The 24,408-nt window shown below is 48.6% G+C and overlaps 1 protein-coding gene across 2 annotated transcripts in view; it reads right to left on the bottom strand.

Moving 5' to 3' along the window:
* Positions 1-24,408, bottom strand: part of LOC137301714 (A disintegrin and metalloproteinase with thrombospondin motifs 7-like) — a 162,414-nt gene that overhangs the window by 46,650 nt on the left and 91,356 nt on the right. For both annotated transcript variants that reach the window (XM_067971298.1, XM_067971297.1), the window contains exons 15-18: positions 23,109-23,353; positions 17,425-17,566; positions 3,137-3,263; positions 1,465-1,678 (exon numbers count right to left, since the gene is read on the bottom strand). In XM_067971298.1, coding sequence (XP_067827399.1) covers positions 1,465-1,678; positions 3,137-3,263; positions 17,425-17,566; positions 23,109-23,353 — 728 coding nt within the window. The remainder of the gene's footprint in view (positions 1-1,464; positions 1,679-3,136; positions 3,264-17,424; positions 17,567-23,108; positions 23,354-24,408) is intronic.

The following is a 24,408-nucleotide window of genomic DNA, read 5'->3' on the forward strand; positions in this document are numbered from 1 at the left end:
CGCTACCATGTGAAGTAGTTGAGCATAGATGTCTTTAAGGGGAAGCTAGATTAATACATGAGGGAGAAAGGAGTAGAAGGATATGCTGATAGGGTGAGATGAAGTAGGGCAGGAGGAGGCTCGTGTGGAGCATAAACACAGGCATGGACCAGTTGGGCCGAATGGCCTGTTTCTCTGCTGTAAATTCGATGTAATTCAATGTAATCGGGCGTGGAATTTCCTCGAGGCTTCTCCCGCTCCGACACCATAACTTTGACAGAAATTCCTTTAAGCGCGTAAATGGGGATTCCACCAAAGTTACTGCAGCAGAGCGGAAGATGCCCCGAGGAAATTCACCTCCATCGCATCAAAAGTGTCAACATCTGCCCAATTAAAACACTCAGCTTGAAGCGCAGGCTAATCAGTAACGATGTCCTTAGGCTTTGTGCCTCGGTATTCCCGATCGGCGTCTCTTGTGCCTGCGGAGAGCTTCGGGAATCACTGTTCACCCGAAACCAGGAACAGCAAAGCGAAAGCAGCATCACTGGTATTATTAAAGGGGCTCAGGAGAATAGTGGTTATGTTACTGGTCCAGTAATCCAGTAATAGTGTAGAGAACATGAGTTAAAATCCCACCGTGGGCAGTTTGAGAATTTGAAATCAGTTTAAAAAAAATCTGGAAATAAAAAGCTGGTCTCAGTAAAAGTGACCATGAAGCTGCCGGATTGTCGTAAAAACCCAACGGGTTCACTTTTGGGGAAGGAAACCTACCGTCCTTACCCAGTCCGGGCCTCTATGTGACTCCAGATCCCACACCACTCTTAACTGCTCTCTGAAATGGCCCCAGCAAGTTGTATCAAACCGCTACCAGCATTATGACAACACCACCTGCACGTTCTCCTCCGAGTCACGCGCCATCCTGACTTGGAAATATATCGGCCGTTCCTTCATCGTCACTGGGTCAAAATCCCGGAACTCCCTACCTAATAGCACTGTGGGTGTACCGTCACCACACGGACTGCAGCCGTTCAAGAAGGCGGCGGCTCACCACCACCTTCTCAAGGGGCAACTAGGGATGGGCAATAAATGTCGGCCTTGCCAGCGACGCCCACAACCCCAGAATGAATTTTTAAAAATCAACAAAAATCGGATTGACAAAATAAACTATGTTAAAGTTACGTTTTTTTTTGTGTGCAATAGTTCAATGATTTCTTTTAAATGGACAACCTGCCAGCGAGGCTGTCCCTTTAAGAAAGAGCAACAAGAGCTCCTAATGTTTCACAAGCACAACATTTATGAGGCTGCCACAAGACGGAGCTTAAAGGGTCAGGTCAGTAAGACGGAGCTAACTGAAACCAGACTCGAGGAGCTCGAGACAGACACTTCCTTGTTGACCTAATTGGTTGTCAATCATTATCTATGTCTTTATAGAAAGCCTCCTGCCTAAGGACGACTGCCCTGACATTTAACCTTTGACTCCCTCACCTCCGACCAGCTGCCCGTGCTCCAGTCTGATGGGCAGGAGATCTCCCTGTTGCACGGGCCGGTGGTTTCCGGCTTAGGCATATGTTGACAGTCGGAGGTTTGCAGGGCCCGCTGCTCGTCCAGACCGACACTCTGGATGCAGAGCGCCGTCCTCTTCATGATTCCCGTTTCCCCACACGTCGCAGAGCAAGCCTGCCACTCTCCGACCCACCACCTGAGAAAACAAAGACAGGCCTCAGAGCAAAAACCAGGCTACCTTGAAGACCAACGGACCGCGGCTCCTTTCTTTTTTCGCGGAGGCTGAAGGTCTGAATGAGGGTTTCATTTTCCCGCATCGCCCCCCCCCCCCCACCAGTGGGGAGCTTTACCCGCAGGGGTCACACAGCCGAAATTCAGGTGCATGCTGCCCGCACTGTTCAGGAAATTAGCCCTCACCAATAACGCCAGCTTTGCTCAATGGAAGCGCTGAGTTAGAAGGTTGTAGGTTTAAGGCCCATTCCAGGCTAACACTTCTGTGCAGTGCTGGACGGGGTGGGGGGCAGAGGTCAATTTTGAGAGCCCTCCTCCGGAGTTAGCGTTGGGGGGGGAGTGACGGCCTCAAATTGGAGTCGCTCGCCTTCCCGTCCACGTTAACACCGGCGATGGAGCTGGCGCCATTTTGAAAGGGGCCTACTGCCGGGTGCCCAAAACGCCCGCCTGTTTCAGGCGATGGGCCCCTTATAATGTGGAAATTAGGGGGTCTTCTGACATAAATAGGACCCCAATTACCATTTTGGGTCAGGACTAAAATGCGCAGTGCCCACTCCGAACAGTTCCACGGGCGATGGAAGGGAAGAGAAGAGGTCCTCAAAAGGTAAGTGTTCAATTATTTTTGTGGGTCCCGGAGGGAGCTAATTGGGTAGCTCGTTTGAAGAGCCGGCACAGGCATGATGGGCCGAATGGCCTCCTTCTGTGCTGCATGCATCATTCAATGATTCTAGTATTTCTCTTCAAAGTAATTCCCCAGTGTCTATGTGAAACAAATAGTTAAGAAATTTGTTTGGTAACTTTACAAAAAAAAAGCCTTCAAATTTGCGACGTGAGAGCAGCCACTGGCTCTGTTCCGCCTCGAACCTCTCTGGTGATGCCACTGATGGGGTGGATCAGCCTGTATTCTGGGACAACGACAACTTGCATTTATATAGTGCCTTTAACGTAGCAAAACGTCCCAAGGCGGTTCACAGGGGCGTTATTAAACAAAATTTGACACCGAGCCACATAAGGCGATATTAGGACAGGTGACCAAAAGCCTGGTCAAAGAGATAGGTTTTAAGGAGCGTCTTAAAAGGAGGAGAGGTCGAGGCGGAGAGGTTTAGGGAGGGAATTCCAGAGCTTAGGGCCGAGGCAGCTGAAGGCACGGCCGCCAATGGCGGAGCGATGAAAATCGGGGATGCGCAAGAGGCCAGAATTGGAGGAGCGCAGAGATCTTGGAAGGTTTTAGGGCTGGAGGAGGTTACAGAGATAGGGAGGGGGCGAGGCCATGGAGGGATTTGAAAACAAGGACGAGAATTTTAAATTCGAGGCATTGCCGGATTGGGAGCCAATGTCGGTCAGCGAGCACAGCAGACTATAGTTCAGAATGAAATGAATCTTACGGCCAATCTTCCCTTCCCCTCTGTGACTGGATACTGACCGGGCTGGACACGGCTCTGTGTGACAGCTCCTTTGCTTGTCGTCGGGTCGAGTTATGAGGTCGCAGTATTGCTCTTCAACGATTCCCGCAATCTTTTCCAAACAGTGCACAATCTGTCTCTGAACTCCTGGGAGCAATGCAACAATCAAGAGGTCATTCGAGAGACTACAATCCTTGAAGAAATGTGCCTCAGCACGTTAGACGCTGAGCATTTGGAAAACACTGTACATGCAAACAAATCAGTCTGATGGAAACCTGCAATTAGCCACCTGGCACATTGTTTTCTATACAACAGAACATCAGTTACCAGCAGTAAATGGGGACCCCCCCTCCCCCTGAGGGGTAACAGAAATTGCCGGATAATTGGCTGTACTCCTATACTTAGTCTGACACAGTGAGATTTCAGCTTTTGATTGGACTATTTACATTACCCAACTCCAGTTCTGAGCATGTGCAGATAAGACCCATGATCTTTCATTTTAAAAATGAGATATACCCTTGAAAAAAAATGTCCACAACCCAATTCTCCCGGACCCTGGGGGTCCTGACTCCCGCCGGTCCCCCGGACCCCGGGGTCCTGACTCCCGCCGGTCCCCCGGACCCCGGGGTCCTGACTCCCGCCGGTCCCCCGGACCCCGGGGTCCTGACTCCCGCCGGTCCCCCGGACCCCGGGGTCCTGACTCCCGCCGGTCCCCCGGACCCCGGGGTCCTGACTCCCGCCGGTCCCCCGGACCTCGGGGTCCTGACTCCCGCCGGTCCCCCGGACCCCGGGGTCCTGACTCCCGCCGGTCCCCCGGACCCCGGGGTCCTGACTCCCGCCGGTCCCCCGGACCCCGGGGTCCTGACTCCCGCCGGTCCCCCGGACCCCGGGGTCCTGACTCCCGCCGGTCCCCCGGACCCCGGGGTCCTGACTCCCGCCGGTCTCCCGGACCCTGGGGGTCCTGACTCCCGCCGGTCCCCCGGACCCCGGGGTCCTGACTCCCGCCGGTCTCCCGGACCCCGGGGTCCTGACTCCCGCCGGTCTCCCGGACCCTGGGGTCCTGACTCCCGCCGGTCCCCCGGACCCTGAGGGTCCTGACTCCCGCCGGTCTCTTGGACCCCGGGGTCCTGACTCCCGCCGGTCCCCCGGACCCTGGGGGTCCTGACTCCCGCCGGTCTCTCGGACCCCGGGGTCCTGACTCCCGCCGGTCTCGGACCCCGGGGTCCTGACTCCCGCCGGTCCCCCGGACCCTGGGGGTCCTGACTCCCGCCGGTCCCCCGGACCCCGGGGTCCTGACTCCCGCCGGTCTCCCAGGCCTAAAGCTAAATATCAGACCAGTATAGCTAAGCACTGAGCATCCGGATAAAGATTACTTCTGCTGCTGGATCATGAACCCAGAGTCTGTGCAAAATCAATTAAAAACCTTCAACTTCATTTCAACTGGTCTATGCAAAACTAAGCCCAATTGCCACAGTAATTCTGGGGATAATCAAGGTGCAGTCAGTCTCCCCAGGTATGGGCAATGGGAGTGCAGCTGATCGAGGCTCTCTTCTATCTATAGTTTATATCCATCAATCTATTACATTCTAAAAAGTACGAAGCCTAAAATCCATCGCTCTCGCATCACACTCGTACCAATACCCGGGCAGGAGTGCCCTGGAAGGATGGCAGATTAAATCATCACACCCAGTTATACTTTGGTGGGGTCAGGGTGGGTGATTCTGGGCCTAGGGTTGCCAACTCTGGTTGGACGTATTCCTGGAGGTTTCATCTCATGACCTCCCGCCTCGAACCATCCCGCCCCCACACTCCCGCCATTGGTCCATCCTCCAGGCGCACTGCCTTCCCACAGCCAATTGGAAAGCGGACAGACTCTTTTTGTTACCCAATTGGATTAAACTTGTCTTGACAGTCAAACAGCCTCTTCTCCCCACCCCATCTCCAATATTTTTATAACTAATAAATGAAAGTGTTCAAACAATTTCAAGCCCCTATGATTTTTCTCCTGGGTTTTTGCTCACAGCAGTGTCCTGGAGATTAATTTTCAAGTCCTGGAGACGCCAGGATAATCCTGGAGGGTTGGCAACCCTAGATGTGCCCCTGCAGATTTTTGGCCCTTCTATATACATGTGCACTTCCTGTCTGATACTTCAGGTCACGTACTGTTGAATTTAAATTTCTGCGTCACATTTGTACAGTGTAAAGAAACAAAGCAAGTAATTTGGAAAGTGTAGACTGTTACATTTTGGGCATTCTCTAGAAACTTTCTCTTATGCCCTGCACCAATTCCAGAGTCAAGCTCGCACTTCCTATGAACTGAAATATGACCTTAGACATGAAAGAACTCTGGGAGGTACCGTATCCTGGGTGAACATAAAACCCATTTGCCGTCGATCTGTACACTGGGAACCTGCAGCTCCCAACTCTCTGACAGACGGACTAATGACGGTCTGACAGGCCATAGATCACAGGTCACCAACAACAAAGTAAAATTAAACAGGGGCAAGAGCAAACACGGCAGCATTCTTGTAACTCGGGACACGTGTCTGCGAGGAAAAGCTTGATTGTGAGATTGGATATTCACGGAGTGTCTCCACTTGCCACAGCTTATCCGATTCAGCAAAGAACCTTGATAATTATAGGAACAGGAGGAGGCCATTCAGTCCCTCAAGCGTGTTCTGCCATACTGTTAGATCATGGCTAGGGTTGCCAACCCTGAAGATTGTCCGAGAGTCTCCCGGGACGGGGCGTGGGTCTCCCGGGACGGGGTGTGGGTCTCCCGGGACGGGGCGTGGGTCTCCCGGGACGGGGCGTGGGTCTCCCGGGAAGGGGCGTGGGTCTCCCGGGAAGGGGCGTGGGTCTCCCGGGCACTGTTGCTAGCAGCCAGCGTGTGACTCGGAGGGGAACTTGGAGGTGATGGTGTCCCCATGCACCTGCTGCCCTTGTCCTTCTGGGTGCTGGAGGTCGCAGGTTTGGGAGATGTTGCAGTGCATCCTGTAGATAGGACGCACACACGGTACGCCGATGGTGGAGGGGGTGGATGTTTAAGGCGTGTGCTGTTTTTCTGCGACATCCGCAGCTCTTTTTGCTCAAGTTACGACAGATGAGTGGAATAACCTGCGGGTTGTAGTAGGAAGAAAGACTGAGGGAGGTGAGGAGTTCCAGAGGTCCAGAGTAAGGATGTGTTAAACTCGGAGGGGTTGTTAAGGATGAGGATGCAGGGAGGAGGACGAGTGAGTGAGATGGTATACAATCCCCACCACTTACATTGTCCATGCTTATCACGGCAGCTGCATATATCGGGCAAATGGCGCTAACCATTTGTCATTCACCATAGGCGCCAACTACAAAGCTGCAGCTTAAACCATGTTACGCGCACCTGCTATTTCGTGCAGTTCAGTAATTACTGAATTAAGAGCTCCGTTTATTTTGGGCAAAGCCAGGTCTGCGGCCAGCTTCAGTCGGCTGATCGCGCTGTTAACTGCGGGAGTTATTTCATTGCTATGACCTATTATGGTTTTACCGTCCACCGCCTATAGCAGGCAAATCGCGTTAGCACGAGCAAACACGCTGTATGCGGTGGGGACTGTATCTGGAGTTTTGGAGAAATGAGAGATGAAAGCGCAAATAAGCCATGACTATTCTGGTATCAATAACAGAGAGAGAGAGAGAGAGAACAAAGGATGTGATGGAGAGATAGCAGAAAAGAAAAAAAACCGAGTCAAGTCAAACTCAAAGCTTCAGTGAACAAATCCAGGTGGCCTGTCTCAATTCCAGCCCTTGGGGTCTGAACACACTTCAGACTATTGTGCAAATATCAACATTCCTGCAAAGCAACAGTCGGGAATCACCTGAATCACCGACAACCTGACTGGCTTTTCACCAACGTCATGTGTGAGATTTATTGTCTGCCAATATTTTTGTTCCATGAGAATCTGTCTCTCAGAGGACTTAAACCTTAACATGTTCCCATCGGACTGCAACTTGATTACGGTGTCCAATTTTGGAACACAAGGGAGACATTCAAGCCCTGGAGGTGGTTTAAGAGGCGATCCATGAGACTGATGCCTAATGTCGGAAGACTGAATTACTGAGAAACACTAAAGAAACTGGGGTTTTATTCAGCCGGAGTATTGTGTCCAATTCTGGGCTCCACTCTTTAGGAAGGATGTCAAGACCTTGGAGCAGGTGCAGAGGAGGTTTATCAGAATGCTACCAGGGATGAGAGGCTAGAGAAGCTGGGGTTGTTCTCCTTAGAGCAGAGAAGGTTAAGGTGAGATTTAATAGAGGTGTTCAAAATGATGAGGAGTTTTGATAGAGTAGATAGGGAGAAACTGTTTCCAGTGGCAGGAGGGTCGGTAACCAGAGGACACAGATTTAAGATAATTGGCAAAAGAACCAGAGGGGAGATGAAGAGAAATTGTTTTATGCAGCGAGTTGTTATGATCTGGAATGCGCTCCCTGAAAGGGCGGTGGAAGCAGATTCAATAATAACTTTCAAAAAGAAATGGATATATACTTGAAAAAGGAAAAATTTACAGGGCTCTGGGGAAAGAGCAGGGGGAGTGGAACTAATTGGACAGCTCTTTCAAAGAGCCGGCACAGGCACGATGGGCCGAATGACCTCCTTTTGTGCTGTAAGATTCTATGATTTATCGTGCTCTGTATTATACAGCAGAGCCCGGCAGATCAGAGGAGACCAGGTCCCAGTGTGGAGTGCGAAAGAGGGGGAGCAGTGCACGGAGATCACTCTCCCTAAACAGGAACAAAGGAACCAGAGTATGAGTTAAAAGGACCAGATCCTGAATTGTAATTACGCCAATACAGTCACTCCCTGTTGCCCGAACAATGCAGGGATTGTGTGTGAGAATAAAAGGAATTCCACAGGCTCCGCACTCTCAGATCCTGGTTTGTTAACAGTCTCAAAGATCTGCCTCTATCACATGATGTCATCCTTTGAGGATCTGTCTCTAACTGTAAAGGTCAAAGTTTGAAGCATACATGGCCCAGGTATTGTCGGAGGTCGTGTGCAGACTAGTCATATTCGACCTGAGCAAATTAGAGTCCCCCGAGGTTGATAAACCCTCTGAGATTATAATTTAAATTGGCAATCTGTAAATTGAAGAAATTCCATCGCTTGTGACCTCTGGCCCATGCAAACTCACTAATGAAAGTGCCCGGAGCTGAAGAGTTTGGAGATTTGTTGATGTATTTGGAAAAGGAATGTCAAAGCAAATATCGAAGATGTCGGCCTACAGTCTGCGTGTCAGAAACATAACCAAATCAGGAGAGTACATGTCAGAGGACGTCACAACATCGCAAGATAATTACGGATGAGGAAGGCCATTTGGCCCATTTCATTCATCCATCCAGTGAGATCCTATCCCACCCGACCATTGTAACATCCAATTGTTCCTTAAATAATTCCAGGGTTTTTGCCTCCACTGTTCTGTCTGGAGTTTATTCCAAACTGATATCAGTCCTAAAATTATCCTTCTCTAGTTTGAACCTGTGTCCCCTTAGTTTTACTTCTCGCAGTTTAATTTAAAGTAATATTCAGGGTTAATTGTTCCTATACCTGGTTGTTATCGCATTGCAGTTTGTGGGATCTTGCTGTGCACTAATTGGCTGCTGTGTTTCCTACATTACAACAGTGACTACACTTCAAAAGTACTTCATTGGCTGTAAGGTACTTTGGGATGTCCTGAGGTCGTGAAAGGCACTATATAAATGCAAGTTTTCTTTCAAGCAATCATCTGGTTAACATTTTAAATTGTAGATTGTAGGAAGAAGAGGAGAAATTTCACAGTTTCAAGTTTTGAGTACAGATTAAAAAAACACTGTTTTACATTAGTGCAGTATTTATTGAAAGGTAAAATTTAATACTTAGCATATCTGGCGCAGAATTTCCCACGACAGGTGGGTATGTCAGGAATTCAGGCACTGGGATCATTAATGGATAGAATTTTAATTGAGCCATAAATCGGGCAGGCCGACCTCCATATTGGAATTCACGATATGTGCTCCCATCATGTGAAGTTCTGAGCGGGAAATGCCAGATTATTAAATTGCCGCCTATATTATAATTATCATTCCAGCACTCACTAATTGTCTCACAAAATACTAAGTAAAGAAATGATTTTGATCATGAAGCCAATAGATGCTGAAAGACAAGCTTTAGGTATGTTGCCTTGCAGGGCTTTTTAGTGTGAACTGCATAACAGCAACTTGCATTTATATTGCATCTTTAACGTAGGAAAACATCCCAAGGCGCTTCACCTTATCAGACAAAAATTGATACCGAGCCAAGGAAGTAAACATTAGGTCAAGTGACCATAACTTGGTCAAAAAGGTAGGTTTTAAGGAGCGTCTTAAAGGAGGAGAGAGAGGCGGAGTTTAAGGAGGGAACTCCAGAGCTTAGGGCCTCGGCAGCTGAAGGCACGGCCGCCAATGGTGGAGCGAAGGAAGTCGGGGATGCACAAGAGGCCAGAATTGGAGGAGCGCAGAGATCTCGGAGGGTTGGAGGGCTGGAGGAGGTTACAGAGATAGGGAGGGGCGAGGGTTTGCAGGGATTTGAACACAAGGATGAGAATTTTAAAATCGAGGCGTTGCCGGACCAGGAGCCAATGTAGGTCAGCGAGCACAGGGGGTGATGGGTGAACGGGACTTGGTGCGAGTTAGCATACGGGCAGCAGAGTTTTGGTGAGCTCAAGTTTACGGAGGTCAGTGTAAGGAAACTCGTTACAGTGAGTTAATATGGAATTCAGTTCTAAGGCCTGAGCCGAGCCGAGCAGTTAAACGTTCCCCTTTCCAAAACGGCACCTACAGGGACTAATGCTTCTGAGCAAAGAGCAGTTCACTCATAGGCTCCCTGTTCCCAAAGAGCTGATAGTCAGGCGTGCCAAGGAATTCCATCTCATAATCTCCAGACTCCCTCTTTGTTGTCAGCTCCTTTGTGGTGTTCAGGGGGCTGCTTTCCGCTGGCGTGCCCCGCAACGTTCTGCCATCACCTCATTCAACCCCGTGCCAACTCTCAGCTGCACTTAATCTGCCGTGCGCACGCGCACGCACACACACACACACACACACACACACACTGCAGGAAAGCTCAGACTGTTTTGGGTTGCTATGATACGTTCAGTCTTCTTTCTGCAGTCCGGCAGCACGGGTTTCAATCCAGGCCTAGACTGTAGGGATCGGAAGTCTCTCTCCCAATGGTCTCATGGGCTTCACAAACTTTCAGCTTGGCTGATTTCCAAGCAGCCTGTGGAAGGAACCAGTCTTTGGGATGCTGCAACAGTAACAGTAGCTCTCAGTTCTAAAGTGCTTAGCCAGGTGGGCAAAAAAGGTGGATATCGAACAGGATAAAAGAATGTTGCGGGGAGGCTGGATGCTCGATTGAAGAGGTTTTTTTTTTAGCAGGCAGGGAGGGAGAGGGTGATGCAAAGAGGTTCTTTTGGAGAGAGAATTCCAGGGGGCAGATAGGTAGTGATTAAAAGAATGGCCATTGATACTGGAGCAGAAGGAGTGGAGGATGGTCAGTGAGAAAGAAAAGAAAGAACTTGCATTTATATAGCGCCTTTCACGACCTCAGGACGTCCCAAAGCGTTTTACAGCCAATGAAGTACTTTTTGAAGTGTCGCCACTGTTGTAAACGCGGCAGCCAATTTGCGCACAGCAAGATCCCACAAACAGCGATGTGATAACGACCAGATAATCTGTTTTTTAGTGATGTTGATTGAGAGGTAAATATTGACCCCAGGACACCGGAGAGAATTCCTCTGCTCTTCTTTGAAATAGTGCCATGGGATCTTTTCTGCCCACCTGAGGGGGCAGACTGGGACGATGAGTTTGGGTGGTCTCGGTTTACTTCTTGGCTCACAGCCCAAAATGAGCAACGCAACTCAGAGAAGCCAGATGGTTCTTGTTGTAGAAAATAGGCAGTGGTGCAGTTGGGGCACTCCTCTGAGATTGAGATAGAAGCTTTAAGGTACATTATTGATTGATTCAGAAGGGTTTGTTGCACTAATGACCTACTGCGTACGATTTATATCCCAATCTGGCTCCACTCTCCCTGTAGACCTCTTGTAGCATGATTGCTGAAGCATGCACCATTTTCCAGTTGCGCTGTGATCTCAATACTTTAGTGGGATTTAAAATCATTATCAGTATTGATTAAAAAAAAATTTGCAACTTTTCCTTGTTGTTGACCCTGAGGCAACAGAATTAACTTTCTGTAGAAAGTCAGATTCAAGGACAGTAGATGTAATCAAAAACAAACCACTTTTAAGACATCACTTTGCAAGGCAGACCGAGGATTGGACACGTCTTAGTGCCAGCGTCACACCTCAAAATACGATCGGGATGTAACCAGCTCTGTGCGTGGAGACATCCCTGAGGTTTGATGGCAGCCTGCGAGACCCATTGAAAAGTGGTTCCCCAACGCCACTGAGTCTCCAGGGGCCTCTATACTAACGTGGGTCATCATCAGTCAGTGAGCAGCATGTCTGCTATCAATGCCACTTTGCTAAAGTCCATCTAATCACGCTGTACCTACCTGAGTGGGCAGGGGAGGAGGGGGAGCTTGGTGCTGACACAAGGTCAGTGCCACACTCCAGCTATAACATCCCTCACCTCGATGAGCACCATGCGAACACATTGAGCATTTGCTTGTGAATATCGCCAACTCCAATTTCTAGGCTTATGTGCCAATTTCAACAAGCGTCGCTGAGGTGCAGGAAGGAGTGATGTCAATGGAACTCTCAGTCTCACCTGCTGGGGGAGGGGTGGTGTTTCAAATTAGAACAGGGAGAGGAGGGAATTGGCCCACATTCATCATAGACTAGTCTTCACAGCGCCTTAACTGAACGGAAATGAGGGTCATGTTTTAACAGGTATTCAGTGAAGGCTGAGTTTGGTCGGAGAGTACATCGACTTGCTCGATGCCACTCCAGTGAGTCAGTGCTTTCAGATTGATGAACAATGGCTCAATCAGCCCAAATTCCTTAGGAGTTATACAGGGTAAATACTCAGCATTGCTTGTACATGTTCCTATGGTGAAGAATTCCCTTTAGAAATATGTCTTTATGGAATATTTCCATTCCAACTGTGGCTCCTTCATAGAATGACATAGAATTTACAGCACAGAAACAGGCCATTCGGCCCAACTGGTCTATGCCGGAGTTTATGCCCCGCACGAGCCTCCTCCCACCCTACTTCATCTCACCCTATCAGCATCTCCATCATGTACTTATCCAGCTGCCCCTTAAATGTATCTATGTTATTCGCCTCAGCTGCTCCATATAGTAGCCTGTTGCACATTCTAACCACTTTCTGGGTAAAGGAGCTCGGATCATTTTATTTTCCCGTTGTTGATTGTTGCGGGGCTGTTATATAAGCTGCGAAGCTTCACAGCCAGAATCTTCACTGTCTCAATCGAGATTACTGTCAGTTAATCAGTCCTGCTTCCTGTTCTCGCAGTCTGCTCTATCATTCCCCACCCCTTCCAAGTAGGCAATTGTGAGGCTTTGCCCGTAGGATAGAAGTGATCTCTCTTGTTTTGGAAGTCTCGACACACTGCGGTAGGTGGGGGGGGAGGCTGGAGGAAGCTACGCAGCGGGTAAGAGAGCTCTGGAAACTCCGCTCTTGAGGGGGTCAGGAAGCGATTGGTGAGAAGGGGATCACACTGAGTTGCCCTTTCACTCTCACCTCCTTCCTGAAGGGGAAGGTAATGTCATGGTCATAATCTCACTGCGTGAGGAATGGTTTAGAGGTCATTCCCTCTGCTTCATGTCAGTGGAATCAGTTCTGCAAAGAACAGCACCATCAAATGCAGAATTTATTAAAAAAAATTATACAGTTTTTGGTTATATTTGGGGGTGGGGGTTATGGGGGGAGTTGAAGTGGGTGAATGTTTGTGTTCATTAACATCCTTGGAATGGGATCAAACTCTTTCAGGTCAAGAAGTAGGGTCTGGTTGCATTTAGTGTGCCTCAAAAATCCAGCCTCAGAAAGCCACCCCCTACTGACCCAGTGTCAAATTAACACTTCCCATACCGGCCGTCTCTGTGGCCTCTCTGACCAAACTGATCAACTTCGAGACAAACAGTACCAAGTTATGAGCAACTTTGTTATATGGATTCTCATCCATAGAAAGAAAGACTTGCATTTATATAGCGCCTTTCACAACCTCAGGACATCCCAAAGCGCTTTACAGCCAAAGAAGTACTTTTGAAGTGTAGCCACTCTTGTAATGTAGGAAACGCGGCGGCCAATTTGCGCACAGCAAGATCCCACAAACAGCAATGAGATAATGACCGGGACATATATTTTAATGACGTTGGTTGAGGGCACAGGGAGAGCTCCCCTGCTCTTCTTCGAAATAGTGCCGAGGGATCTTTTACGTCCATATGAGAGGGTGTGAGGCAACTACAGTTTAATCAAGTGGTAGGTATAACATAACCACATCTTAGCAATGGGCCAAGGGTGTGAACTAGCTAAGGTTTAACAAATGGACTGAGGCATGATGTTACTACACCCTAACCACAGTGCAACAATTGGCTGGGCAACAACAACAACGTGCATTTATATAGCGCCTTTAGAGTGGTAAAACATCCCAAGGCGCTTCATAGGAGCGATTATCAGACAATGGCACGGGTAGCAATGCTAATAGAAAACTCCAGTTGGTTTTAAACAGATGTATTTGCTATCACGTGACTCTGAAAGAACAATTCTTACCTTCCCACAATTCCTCCCCCCTTAACTTGCTGTTAATCAATTCCTGGTTCGTCAAATCTCCTGATGTGTGTGAGACACGACAAAAGTATAAGCTTGGTGCCAGGGGGCAAAACAAAGCTTGAGATAGTTCACGGCTACTGGGGGGGTGGGGGCTTTGAATCGTATATCACGATGGTCACAATCTGTGTTTGGGTCTTGGCACTGAGCGCCAAACACATGCTGTCTTATACACACTGGGACGCAGAGCTGATTGTTCTGGGAGTCACTGCAAGTACATTTGGCAGCACTGGATTTTCAAACCATTTAAGATTAATCACTGCAAAAAGCAAAAGCTGGAGGAAAGTCAGAGAACAGCTGACTCGCTCTCCCGCTGACTTCTAGCCGCTATTATTACTTTATCAGCTCAACTGGCTTGTGCTGAGTCAAAGAAAAGGTATGTGACTCAGGAGCCAGAGAAGCAAATAACATTTAAGGGTAGTGCTCTCACTGAGATTAACAGTAGTTCTCCTCCAACTCTTTACATCGCTGTTTATTTGCTTACGCTCTGGCTGCGTGAGGCTGCACAGTGAGAGCTAGCCTGCTATTCAGACCAGGGCAAGGGAGGGAAGGGGAAGTTGGAGAGGGCCTTGCCCCCTCCCTCCCAATCTCTCTAACCTCCTCCAGCCCTACAACCCTTCGAGGTGTCCGAGCTCCTCCAATTCTGGCCTCTTGCGCATCTCCCACTTCCTTTGCCCCACCATTGGCGGCCGTGCCTTCAGCTACCTGGACCCTAAGCTCTGGAATTCCCTCCCTAAACCTCTCCGCCTCTCTCTCCTCCTTTAAGACACTCCTTTAAATCTACCTATTGGTCACCTGTCCACCACCTCCTTATGTGGCTCGGTGTCAAATTTTGTTTGATTACGCTCCTGTGAAGCGCCTTAGGACGTTTTACTATGTTAAAGGCGCTATATAAATGCAAGTAGTTGTTGTTGTTGAATGCAATGGAAAATTGACCCACTCCATTTTACCTCCCAATGGGGGGAGTTAAAATCCCTCCCCCCATAGAGGGGACCATTACTGTATCACCCTTTTAGGGCAGTTGAACTACTTATGAATGGGGGAACTATTTCTAAAGTAAAATTCCTTCACTACATCTTTCTCGGGAGTTATACAGTATCATTGTGACATTTACCAGCCTAATCCAACCCCGTTTTTGCATTGTGTTAAGTGGAAGGTATTTCCTTACTCCACTTGCCAATCTTGATGAGAAGAGGTGATAGACGCTACACAGCCGACCACCCACAGCCATTATAAGTGAGCCATTGTACCAACAACCCTCGTGGAACCTGAGCTTTTGGGTCCTTTGCTAAATAAAGCTTCAATGTACACAGGATCAAGCCTGAAATCTCAGGCCTAAGGATCGGAAAACCAAATCAACACCCTGAGGGACAGAAAACAAGAAGGATCTAATAACTGCGTTTGATCAGCAATGAAAGTACAATAATACTGGAGTAGGTGTGCGGGCATTGGGAATGTTTCCTCCCCTTTGTGCCTCTAGCTTGTGCTGTGGTGCAATGAGTTGCTATTTTTAAAAATTTTAATGTTGATTTACTTTGCTACTCTTGTTAAAACAGGAAAGTGTGACAAAGTCTTGCAGTCAGGAAGTTCTTTTTCATTCCAAGATTGATCAACACATGGAATGGACGTTTAGGTAAAATATTGAGGGAAAAAAGCATCATGGGATCATTTAAGAAAGAGTGATGGGGAATAGCTGGAAGGATGAGCTGTGATTTTTAAAAAAATATTCATTCTGGGGATGTGGGCATCGCTGGCGAGGCCGGCATTTATTGCCCATCCCTAATTGCCCTTGAGAAGGTGGTGGTGAGCCGCCTTCTTGAACCGCTGCAGTCCGTATGATGAAGGTTCTCCCACAGTGCTGTTCGGTAGGGAGTTCCAGGATTTTGACCCAGTGACAATGAAGGAACGGCCGATATATGCCCAAGTCTGGATGGCGTGAGACTTTTGGGGGGGGGGATCTTGGAGGTGGTGGTGTTCCCATGCACCTTCTGTCCTTGTCCTTCTAGGTGGTGGAGGTCGTGGGTTTGGGAGGTGCTGTTGAAGAATCCTTGGCGAGTTCTTGCAGTGCAAGTCCTGTGGATGGTACACACTGCAGCCATGGTACACCGGTGATGGAGGGAGTGAATGTTTAGGGTGGTGGATGGGCTGCCGATCAAGCAGGCTGCTTTGTCCTGGATGGTGTCGAGCTTCTTGAGTGCTGCCCATCCAGGAGTCAAGAGGTGAACCATTCACCGAAAAGCCTTCCTCATTCTCATCCATCTCATGGTGGCAGTAAAAAATGCCATGGTGTGAATTTATTGGAACTTTTCTGCCTAATGCAGTGTCTTAGCATTCAGCTTTGCCTTGTGCTAGAACACTTGCGAGCAATGGTTAAAGTAAAACTGTACGCGTGCCTTGCTGTTCATTATTGCCCAATTCTCACTTGACAAGATGCAAAAACTATACTTAGTTGTTGCTGAAATTGTCCCCCTCATTGTATTAGTGGGGAATGAGAAAAGGCCAGAAGTCCCATCGAGCCAGTTCCTTTAATCTGCTTCATCTTGGACTCCTCCCATCCCATTCTGAGTAAAGGTTCTGCAAAGTTCCTCCCTATCTTCCCCACCCCAAAGGTAAAGCAAGCAAAACTCCAGAACACCTGTCTGACTTTATGCCCGACATTACAGACTAGTTACCCTCCTTGCCTTGACTCTAAAGCCTATGTACCAAATCATAAACAGGCTTTTCCTCTGACCTGTGTACGTTTCTCCTGTATTTTCCTATGTTTCTTTAATGTTATTCCTGCACATGTGCCAATGTAAGAACATGAAAAGCAGGGGAACAATGGTCCGCTTCAACGCAGGTACTGGGGAAAGAGTTCACACTGTATGGGACACCAGATGGAGCCCAAAATTCCTCTTCCAGTAAAAACCAGGAGAATGCCTGTACATTTTCTGTAAAGAACGACCCACTAATGAAATTACGAGAACGCCGGTGTGAGATTGTATAAAACGTAATTTTGGTCGTGGGATGTTAAAAAAAAATCTCGTCCCCTCCACAGAAGTTTGTGGGTTCAAGTCCCACTCCAGAGACTTGAGCACAAAATCTAGGCTGTCACTCCAGTGCAGTGCTGAGGGAGCGCTGCACTGTCGGAGGTGCCATCTTTCGGATGAGGCATCTGCCTCACAGGTGGACTTAAAAGATCCCATAACGCTATTTCGAAGAAGAGGAGGGGAGTTTTCCCCGGTGTCCTGGCCAATGTTTATTCCTCAGCGAACATCACTAAAAAAACAGATGATCTGGTCATTATCACATTGCTGTTTGTGGGATCTTGCTGTGCGCAAATAGTTTTGTACATTACAACAGTGACTACACTTCAAAAAGTACTTCAGTGGCTGTAAAGCGCTTTGGGACGTCCTGAGGTTGTAAAAGGTGCTATATAAATGCAAGTCTTTCTTTTTTTTCTTTTCCAGGAGTCTGAATAAAGAATTAGCTCCAGGAACGGTTTAGTCTTTTTGGGAAATGTTGGTGTCCTTACCACCCCCACAGGTCGCGGTGCACTCCGTCCACAAGCCGTAACGCCAGAAAAACTCCGGCAGCTGAATTTCATTCTCGTTGTCCAGGTCCCGTCGAACAGTGTATTCAAAGCGCACACCAGGGTTCGTCTCCTGAAACAGCAGCTGTTGAAAAATTAACAACAACAAATCTGTAAAAAAAATTCCAACCGTAAACTGTGTGTTTTATTTTTAGCAAAAGTTGTTAAACCGGGTTTGAGGGAGGTGGGGGGGGTGGGCAGGGAAATCTGGTGACTTTAGCTGTAGGTGTGGACTTTGAGCGAGGGCTTTAATTAATGATGCTTCAGTTGGAATGTAAGAATTTCTGGACATTTCCTTAAAAGCAATAAGTATTGATCTGCCAATCAAAACCAGAACCAGGTGTCAGCCGTGGCTCAGTGGATCGCACTCTCACCTTTGAGCCAAAAGGTGGTGGGTTCAAGCCCCACTCCAGAGACTCCAGCACATAGTCTAAGCTGACACTCCAGTGCAGTACCGAGGGAGTGCTGCACTGTCGGAGGTTCCGTCTCTCGGATGAGATGTTAAACCGAGGCCCCGTCTGTCCTCTCAGGTGGACGTAAAAGATCCCACGGTGCCATTTCGAAGAAGAGCAGGGGAGCTCTCCCCAGTGTCCTGGCCAATATTTATCCTTCACCCAACACTAAAACAGATGATCTGGTCATTTATCTCATTGCTGTTTGTGGGATCTTGCTGTGCACAAATTGGCTGCCTCGTTTCCTACATTACAGCAGTGACTACGCTTCGAAAATACTTCATCGGCTGTAAAGCGCTTTGGGATGTTCTGAGGTTGTGAAAGGCGCTATAGAAATGCAGGTCTTTCTTTCCTTCAGACTGGACAAGTAAGTCAGTCTGCAAGATGGAATTTGTAAGCTGCTGTATTTAGTTGCTTTCAACCATTAAAGGCATGTTTGTTGAATGATTGATGGTCCGTGGTCTATATCTGGTCATGCAATGGCTGTGGGGATGTAGACTACTTGCACCACTCAGCACATAATGTTCTTTTTGCAAAACTGATTGGTCTTTCTCAGTTGTGGTCTTCTGATACAAGAAATACTTCCCAATCCACCAGGAAATAAATTAACTGCAGACTGCAGAAAAATGAAGAAGTACAATTTTTCTTAAAATGGGTTCCACGAGTTTAGCAGAGGGGTCAAAGTCTGCGCACACTGGACGCAGGTGACCCCACAGCTAGGTTGGTCTGCGTTGCGCCCTTTTTACACCCGATATATTTTTAAATTGAGGGTGACATTCTGGGGTGAATTCAACTATCCCGTGGTCCCAGTTGGGAGCTACATAAGAAAAGGGGGGCGGTGGGTCAGAGGATTTGCATGGCAGTGTTGTTCCCAATCTCCTGTGCTCCCTTTGAGAACTGCTGCCTGATGGGAGCTCAGGATCGGAGAATTTACAACAACAATTTGCATTTATATAGCGCCTTTAACATAGAAAAACATCCCAAGGCACTTCACAGGAGCGATTATCAAACAAAATTTGACACTGAGCCACATAAGGAGATTTTAGGACAGGTGACCAAAAGCTTGGTCAAAGAGGTAGGTTTGAAGGAGCATCTGAAAGAATGAGAGAGAGATGGAGAGGTTTAGGGAGGGAATTCCAGAGCTTGGGACTTAGGCAGCTGAAGGCACGGCCGCCAATGGTGCAGCGAAGAAAATCGGGGATGTGCAAGAGGCCAGAATCGGAGGAGCTCAGAGATCTCGGAGGGTTGTAGAGCCGGAGGAGGTTACAGAGATAGGGAGGGGCGAGGCCACTGAGGGATTTGAACACAAGGATGAGAATTTTAAAATCAAGGAGTTGCTGGACCGGGAGACAATGTAGGTCAGCGAGCACAGGGGGTGATGGGTGAACGGGACTTGGTGCGAGTCAGGATAAGGGCAGCAACATTTTGGGTTATCTCAAGTTTACAGGGGGGGGGGGGGAAGGGGGTGCAAAGTGGGAGGCCGGCCAGGACAGCATTGGAATAGTTGGGTGTGGAGCTCACTCCCTAGTTCAGTCTGTGCTTATTTGGAATTTGCGGTTGATTCAATAGTTCTCTGCAAAGCTCCACCGATGGCCCACTGCACAAAGTCTCCAGCAAACAGATTAGAAGGTCTCAGATTCGGCTCTTGGCTTGTGTTGAGATAGATGACCTCAGCTGGGCAGCGTTTGGGGAGATACAATTTGCCTCCACGACTTTTGGCCGAGAGGGAGGAAAAACAAAAATGCCTCTCTCCGGATTGATACCCAGTGACTCATGCCCGTGTGTTGGACTATGGTTGAGGTTAAGATTAGGTTCAGCAGTGATGTTCTCTGCAGTTTGGGTGGAATCACACATGAAGAGTGCCCCGTGACTTAGGAGCGCAGCTGGTGCCCGTGGAACTGATACCCTAGCACGAATCAGTGCCTTCTGGAGCGTGCGAGAGAGAGAGAGAGAGAGGGAGAAATCTGGGCCAAAACTCATAAAGATCTTTAATATTATCAAACATCACATCAGACAACAATTTGCAAACACCAGTGGGAATAAGCAGACCAGCAATAAATTAGCCACGGAAAAAAGCAGCAGTGTGTGTTTCGATAACACTTGGCGACATTTTAAGTACACATGCTGTTCCTACTCTCCCACTCTCATTAAAAGGCAAGGGGTCACATTCAACATGAGCAGATCTCAGTGCTCTCTCCCTACAACTGTCTGGCAGAATACACTGGACATAACCAACCCATTTCCGAGAGTCCTAACTGATATGTTGAGCCTATCGAAACAGACAGTCAGTCTTCTGTTCACCAGCACAGTCTGCCCTTGACTCCTTGCACTTCAGTTAACACTTAAATTATGAGCACAGGCTTGGATTGCCTCGAGTATAGAAGATTAAGGGGTGATCTAATTGAGGTGTTTAAGATGATTAAAGGAGTTGATAGGATAGATAGAGAGAAACTATTTCCTCTGGTGGAGAGTCAGGAACACGGGGGCATAACCTTAAAATTAGGACTTAATTACGAGTGTGCGTGCACAGAAATTATCCTCTAGCCCTCTAGTCCCACTTCACCTGAAAACGACATTTGGTCTTAACTCCCTGTGTGCAGTGCCATGGTTGACTGACAGGTAATACATTAAATTGTCTATGTATGTTATGCACTCCTTATTAAGGCTTCACCATTCTGTGACACACAGTCACACCTCCAGCACTAGATGGAGCTGTAAATGCTCCAATAGCTGCAGACACTCCCCCACCCCTCCACCACCCACCTACCCCACCCCCCCCACACCTTCCCCACCCCTCCCACCCCCCCACACCCCCCAACTACCCCACCCCCCACACCCCCAACCTACCCCACCCCCCCACACCCTCCCACCCCCCCACACCCCCCAACTACCCCACCCCCCACCCCCACCCCCTCCACACCCCCATCCACCTACCCCACCCCTCCACCCCCAGCCCCCCCACACCTCCATCCACCTACACCACCGCTCCACCACCCCCACCCACCACACCCCTACCCCCCCACCCACCCCACCCCTCCACCACCCCACACCCCCACCCATCTACCCCACCCCCCACCACACCCCCACCCCTCCACACACACCCACCCCCCCACCTCACCCCTCCACACCCCCCCTCACCCCCACCCCTCCATACCCCCCACACCCCCACACCTCCCCACACCCCCACCCCTCCACACCCCCCCCCTCACCCCCACCCCTCCACACCCCCCCCTCACCCCCACCCCTCCACACCCCCCCCTCACCCCCACCCCTCCACACCCCCACTTACCCCCACTCACCCACCCACCTACCCCCACCCCCCCCCACCCACCCACCTACCCCACCCCCCCACCACCCCTACCCCCACCCCACCTGTAGCAGCACTGACGTAGTCGGAGGCAATTCTGCTTTGCCCCGGCTTTCCATGGGCAATGCCACGGGAGATCCACTCGTTAGAATAATAAAGTTACTCAAATATCAGAAGCAGCTCCATTATTGCAATATTAGCCCTAGACTACGACATCGTCCTTTTTTAAAATCAAAACCAGTTTTAACAGTTTAATTCTGCTTGGCCGACTGCCAAGGACAATGTCATAGCCTAGGGTTAATATTGCAATAATCGAGCTGCTTCTGATACTTGAGCAACTTTATTATTCTAACGAGTGGATCTCCCGTGGCATTGCCCATGGACTGCCAGCCAATGGCCTCTGCCGGAAGAGCACGTGTGTGTCGACACCAGATGAGAACTGGATCAAGCTTGGGCGCGATGCCCCCACAGTCAAATAGTGCACGGCAAAGGTTCACTGGTGAAGAATGGACACTTGGGGGAGCTGTCGGGGACTGACTGGCGGCCTTTGAAATCGTACTCCAGCAAGGAATCGACACCTTCAGGAGAAATTTTTAGTTCTAAAGCTGTTTACAAACTATTACAGTTTCAATTAAAGCACTGTGTTGTCAGGGTTCTTCACGTTTCATGAGGACCATCATACATTTAAAGTCACTGTATATACAAGCCTGCCCCACAAGGTCTCCCCGCCTACACCCCGGCTTCGACCCTATAAACAAATTTTTTCTCCGGTTTTATCACTATGCTTCAGATTCCCCGTCCCTCAACATCATACCAAGTCCCCTCTCCCCACAGTCAACACAAACCTCATGGTTTCTGTCTAGGACAAGACTCTTCATTGCCAGGAAGAAAGAAAAAAAAAGACTTGTGTTTACATATCTCACAGGGACATCTCAAAGAGCTTGGAGCATAATTAGGCTCGTGTGGAGCATAAATACCGGCATCAACCAGTTGGGCTGAATGGCCTGTTTCTGTACTGTAGTTACAATGCAACTTGCAATGTAGTGAATTAGCCTGTAGAACAATGACTTGTTACATAGGCAAAAGCAGCAGCTGTTCAGCACACAGCAAGATCCCAGTCCAGCCCTGACCAATGAGTGACTGTTTTCTCTCTCTCTGCTCCCTATGCCAGGTCCCAAGTGAAATATATTGGGTCATCTCCACTGCATTTGCAGCAAGCCACAGCCGGAAACTCATAATTTGGCACTACATGGCACTGATTAGTTAATCTTGTTTAAAGTGGTCACAGGGCTGCTGGTATGGGAAGTCAGAATGATTGCACTGATTCAGTTGGGATGCTCTTCCAGGCTAAGATTACATAAAACTTACAGCACAGAAACAGGCCATTCGGCCCAACTGGTCTATGCTGGTGTTTATGATCCACATGAGACTCCTCCCATCCTACGTCATCTCACCCTATCAGCATATCCTTCTATTCCTTTCTCCCCTAACGTACTTATCTAGCTTTCCCTTAAAGGCATCATTGAGGGATGTCACTGGAACAATGTAAGAGGATTTCACCTGATGTCTATCCCATGCTGTACCTGAGCTGTGAGTGCTTCACACTGACAGCGGAAAGGACTCCATTCCCTAATGCTGACATCCTTCATGTTGATGGCTGTGAAATTCACCCTTCCCTCTCCCGATTATTTTCCTCAGAAGGAGCTGTGCTGAGCGGAAAGTACTGAAGGGCCGTGAGAAACCACTTCCTCGGCAAAGGCACGTGAATTGCCAAATGGGAGTGGTCCCCTCATGCACTCAGAACTCCGTCAATTTGGTCTGGGATTGACTGCACAACTGATGAAAATTGGAGGGAAGTAAGGAATTACCTGAATCCACACTGGCTCCTTGGTAGGACCCGGAGATGTGAGGTTTTCCAGGTTTCCATTTCTTTCATAGGTGAAGGTTGTCCCAGCCACCTTGTAGTCTCCGTTCCACTGGATTATCCAGCCGCCATTTAAGAAATACTTTTCCGGATCATCACTCCGTAGGGCCAGGAAGTTCCCTGCCTCTGCCACCTCCTCGATTCGAATCTCACGGGCACCTTCAGGAATCAGCCCGATGTCGACATAACCTGCAGATAAGAACATCTGAATGAGTCAAGTTGCGGGGTTGAGCTGCCTGTTCACCTGGTGTTTGCCAACTCCGGTTGGGCATATTCAGAATATAAAAACAGGGAGGTATTGCTGCAGTTATATAAGGTATTGGTGAGACCGCACCTGGAATACTGCATACAGTTTTGGTCTCCATACTTAAGGAAAGACATACTTGCTCTCGAGGCAGTACAAAGAAGGTTCACTCGGTTAATCCCGGGGATGAGGGGGCGGACGTATGAGGAGAGGTTGAGCAGATTGGGACTCTACTCATTGGAGTTCAGAAGAATGAGAGGCGATCTTATTGAAACATATAAGATTGTGAAGGGGCTTGATCGGGTGGATGCGGTAAGGATGTTCCCAAGGATGGGTGAAACTAGAACTAGGGGGCATAACCTTAGAATAAGGGGCTGCTCTTTCAAAACTGAGATGAGGAGAAACTTCTTCACTCAGAGGGTGGTAGGTCTGTGGAATTTGCTGCCCCAGGAAGCTGTGGAAGCTACATCATTAAATAAATTTAAAACAGAAACAGACAGTTTCCTAGAAGTAAAGGGAATTAGGGGTTACGGGGAGCGGGCAGGAAATTGGACATGAATTTAGATTTGAGGTTAGGATCAGATCAGCCATGATCTTATTGAATGGCGGAGCAGGCTCGAGGGGCCGATTGGCCTACTCCTGCTCCTATTTCTTATGTTCTTATGTTCTTATACTCCTCCCACCTCCAATGACCCTGCCCAGTCAAACAGCCTTTTTCCCCCCTTTCCAATATTTCTATAACTAATAAACGGAAGGGTCAATGAAAATGAAAGAAAGACACACCATTTTACATCTCACATTAGTTTTAGTTTTGTAAATAGCAGTGTATTCATCAGTGACAAAATCGCGAGCCAGTTTTGGAACTCTACCTCATGAGTGGAATAAAAACGGTTCAAAACTGGTGAGGAGGCAACACTCTGCTCATACAACATGTTGAATTCATTTTCTATATAAAGTTATTCATTAAAACCAAAACACTAAGTTTCGTTGGGTGGTTTTC

This window comes from Heptranchias perlo, chromosome 34 (assembly GCF_035084215.1).
Source record: "Heptranchias perlo isolate sHepPer1 chromosome 34, sHepPer1.hap1, whole genome shotgun sequence".
NCBI lineage: Eukaryota > Metazoa > Chordata > Chondrichthyes > Hexanchiformes > Hexanchidae > Heptranchias > Heptranchias perlo.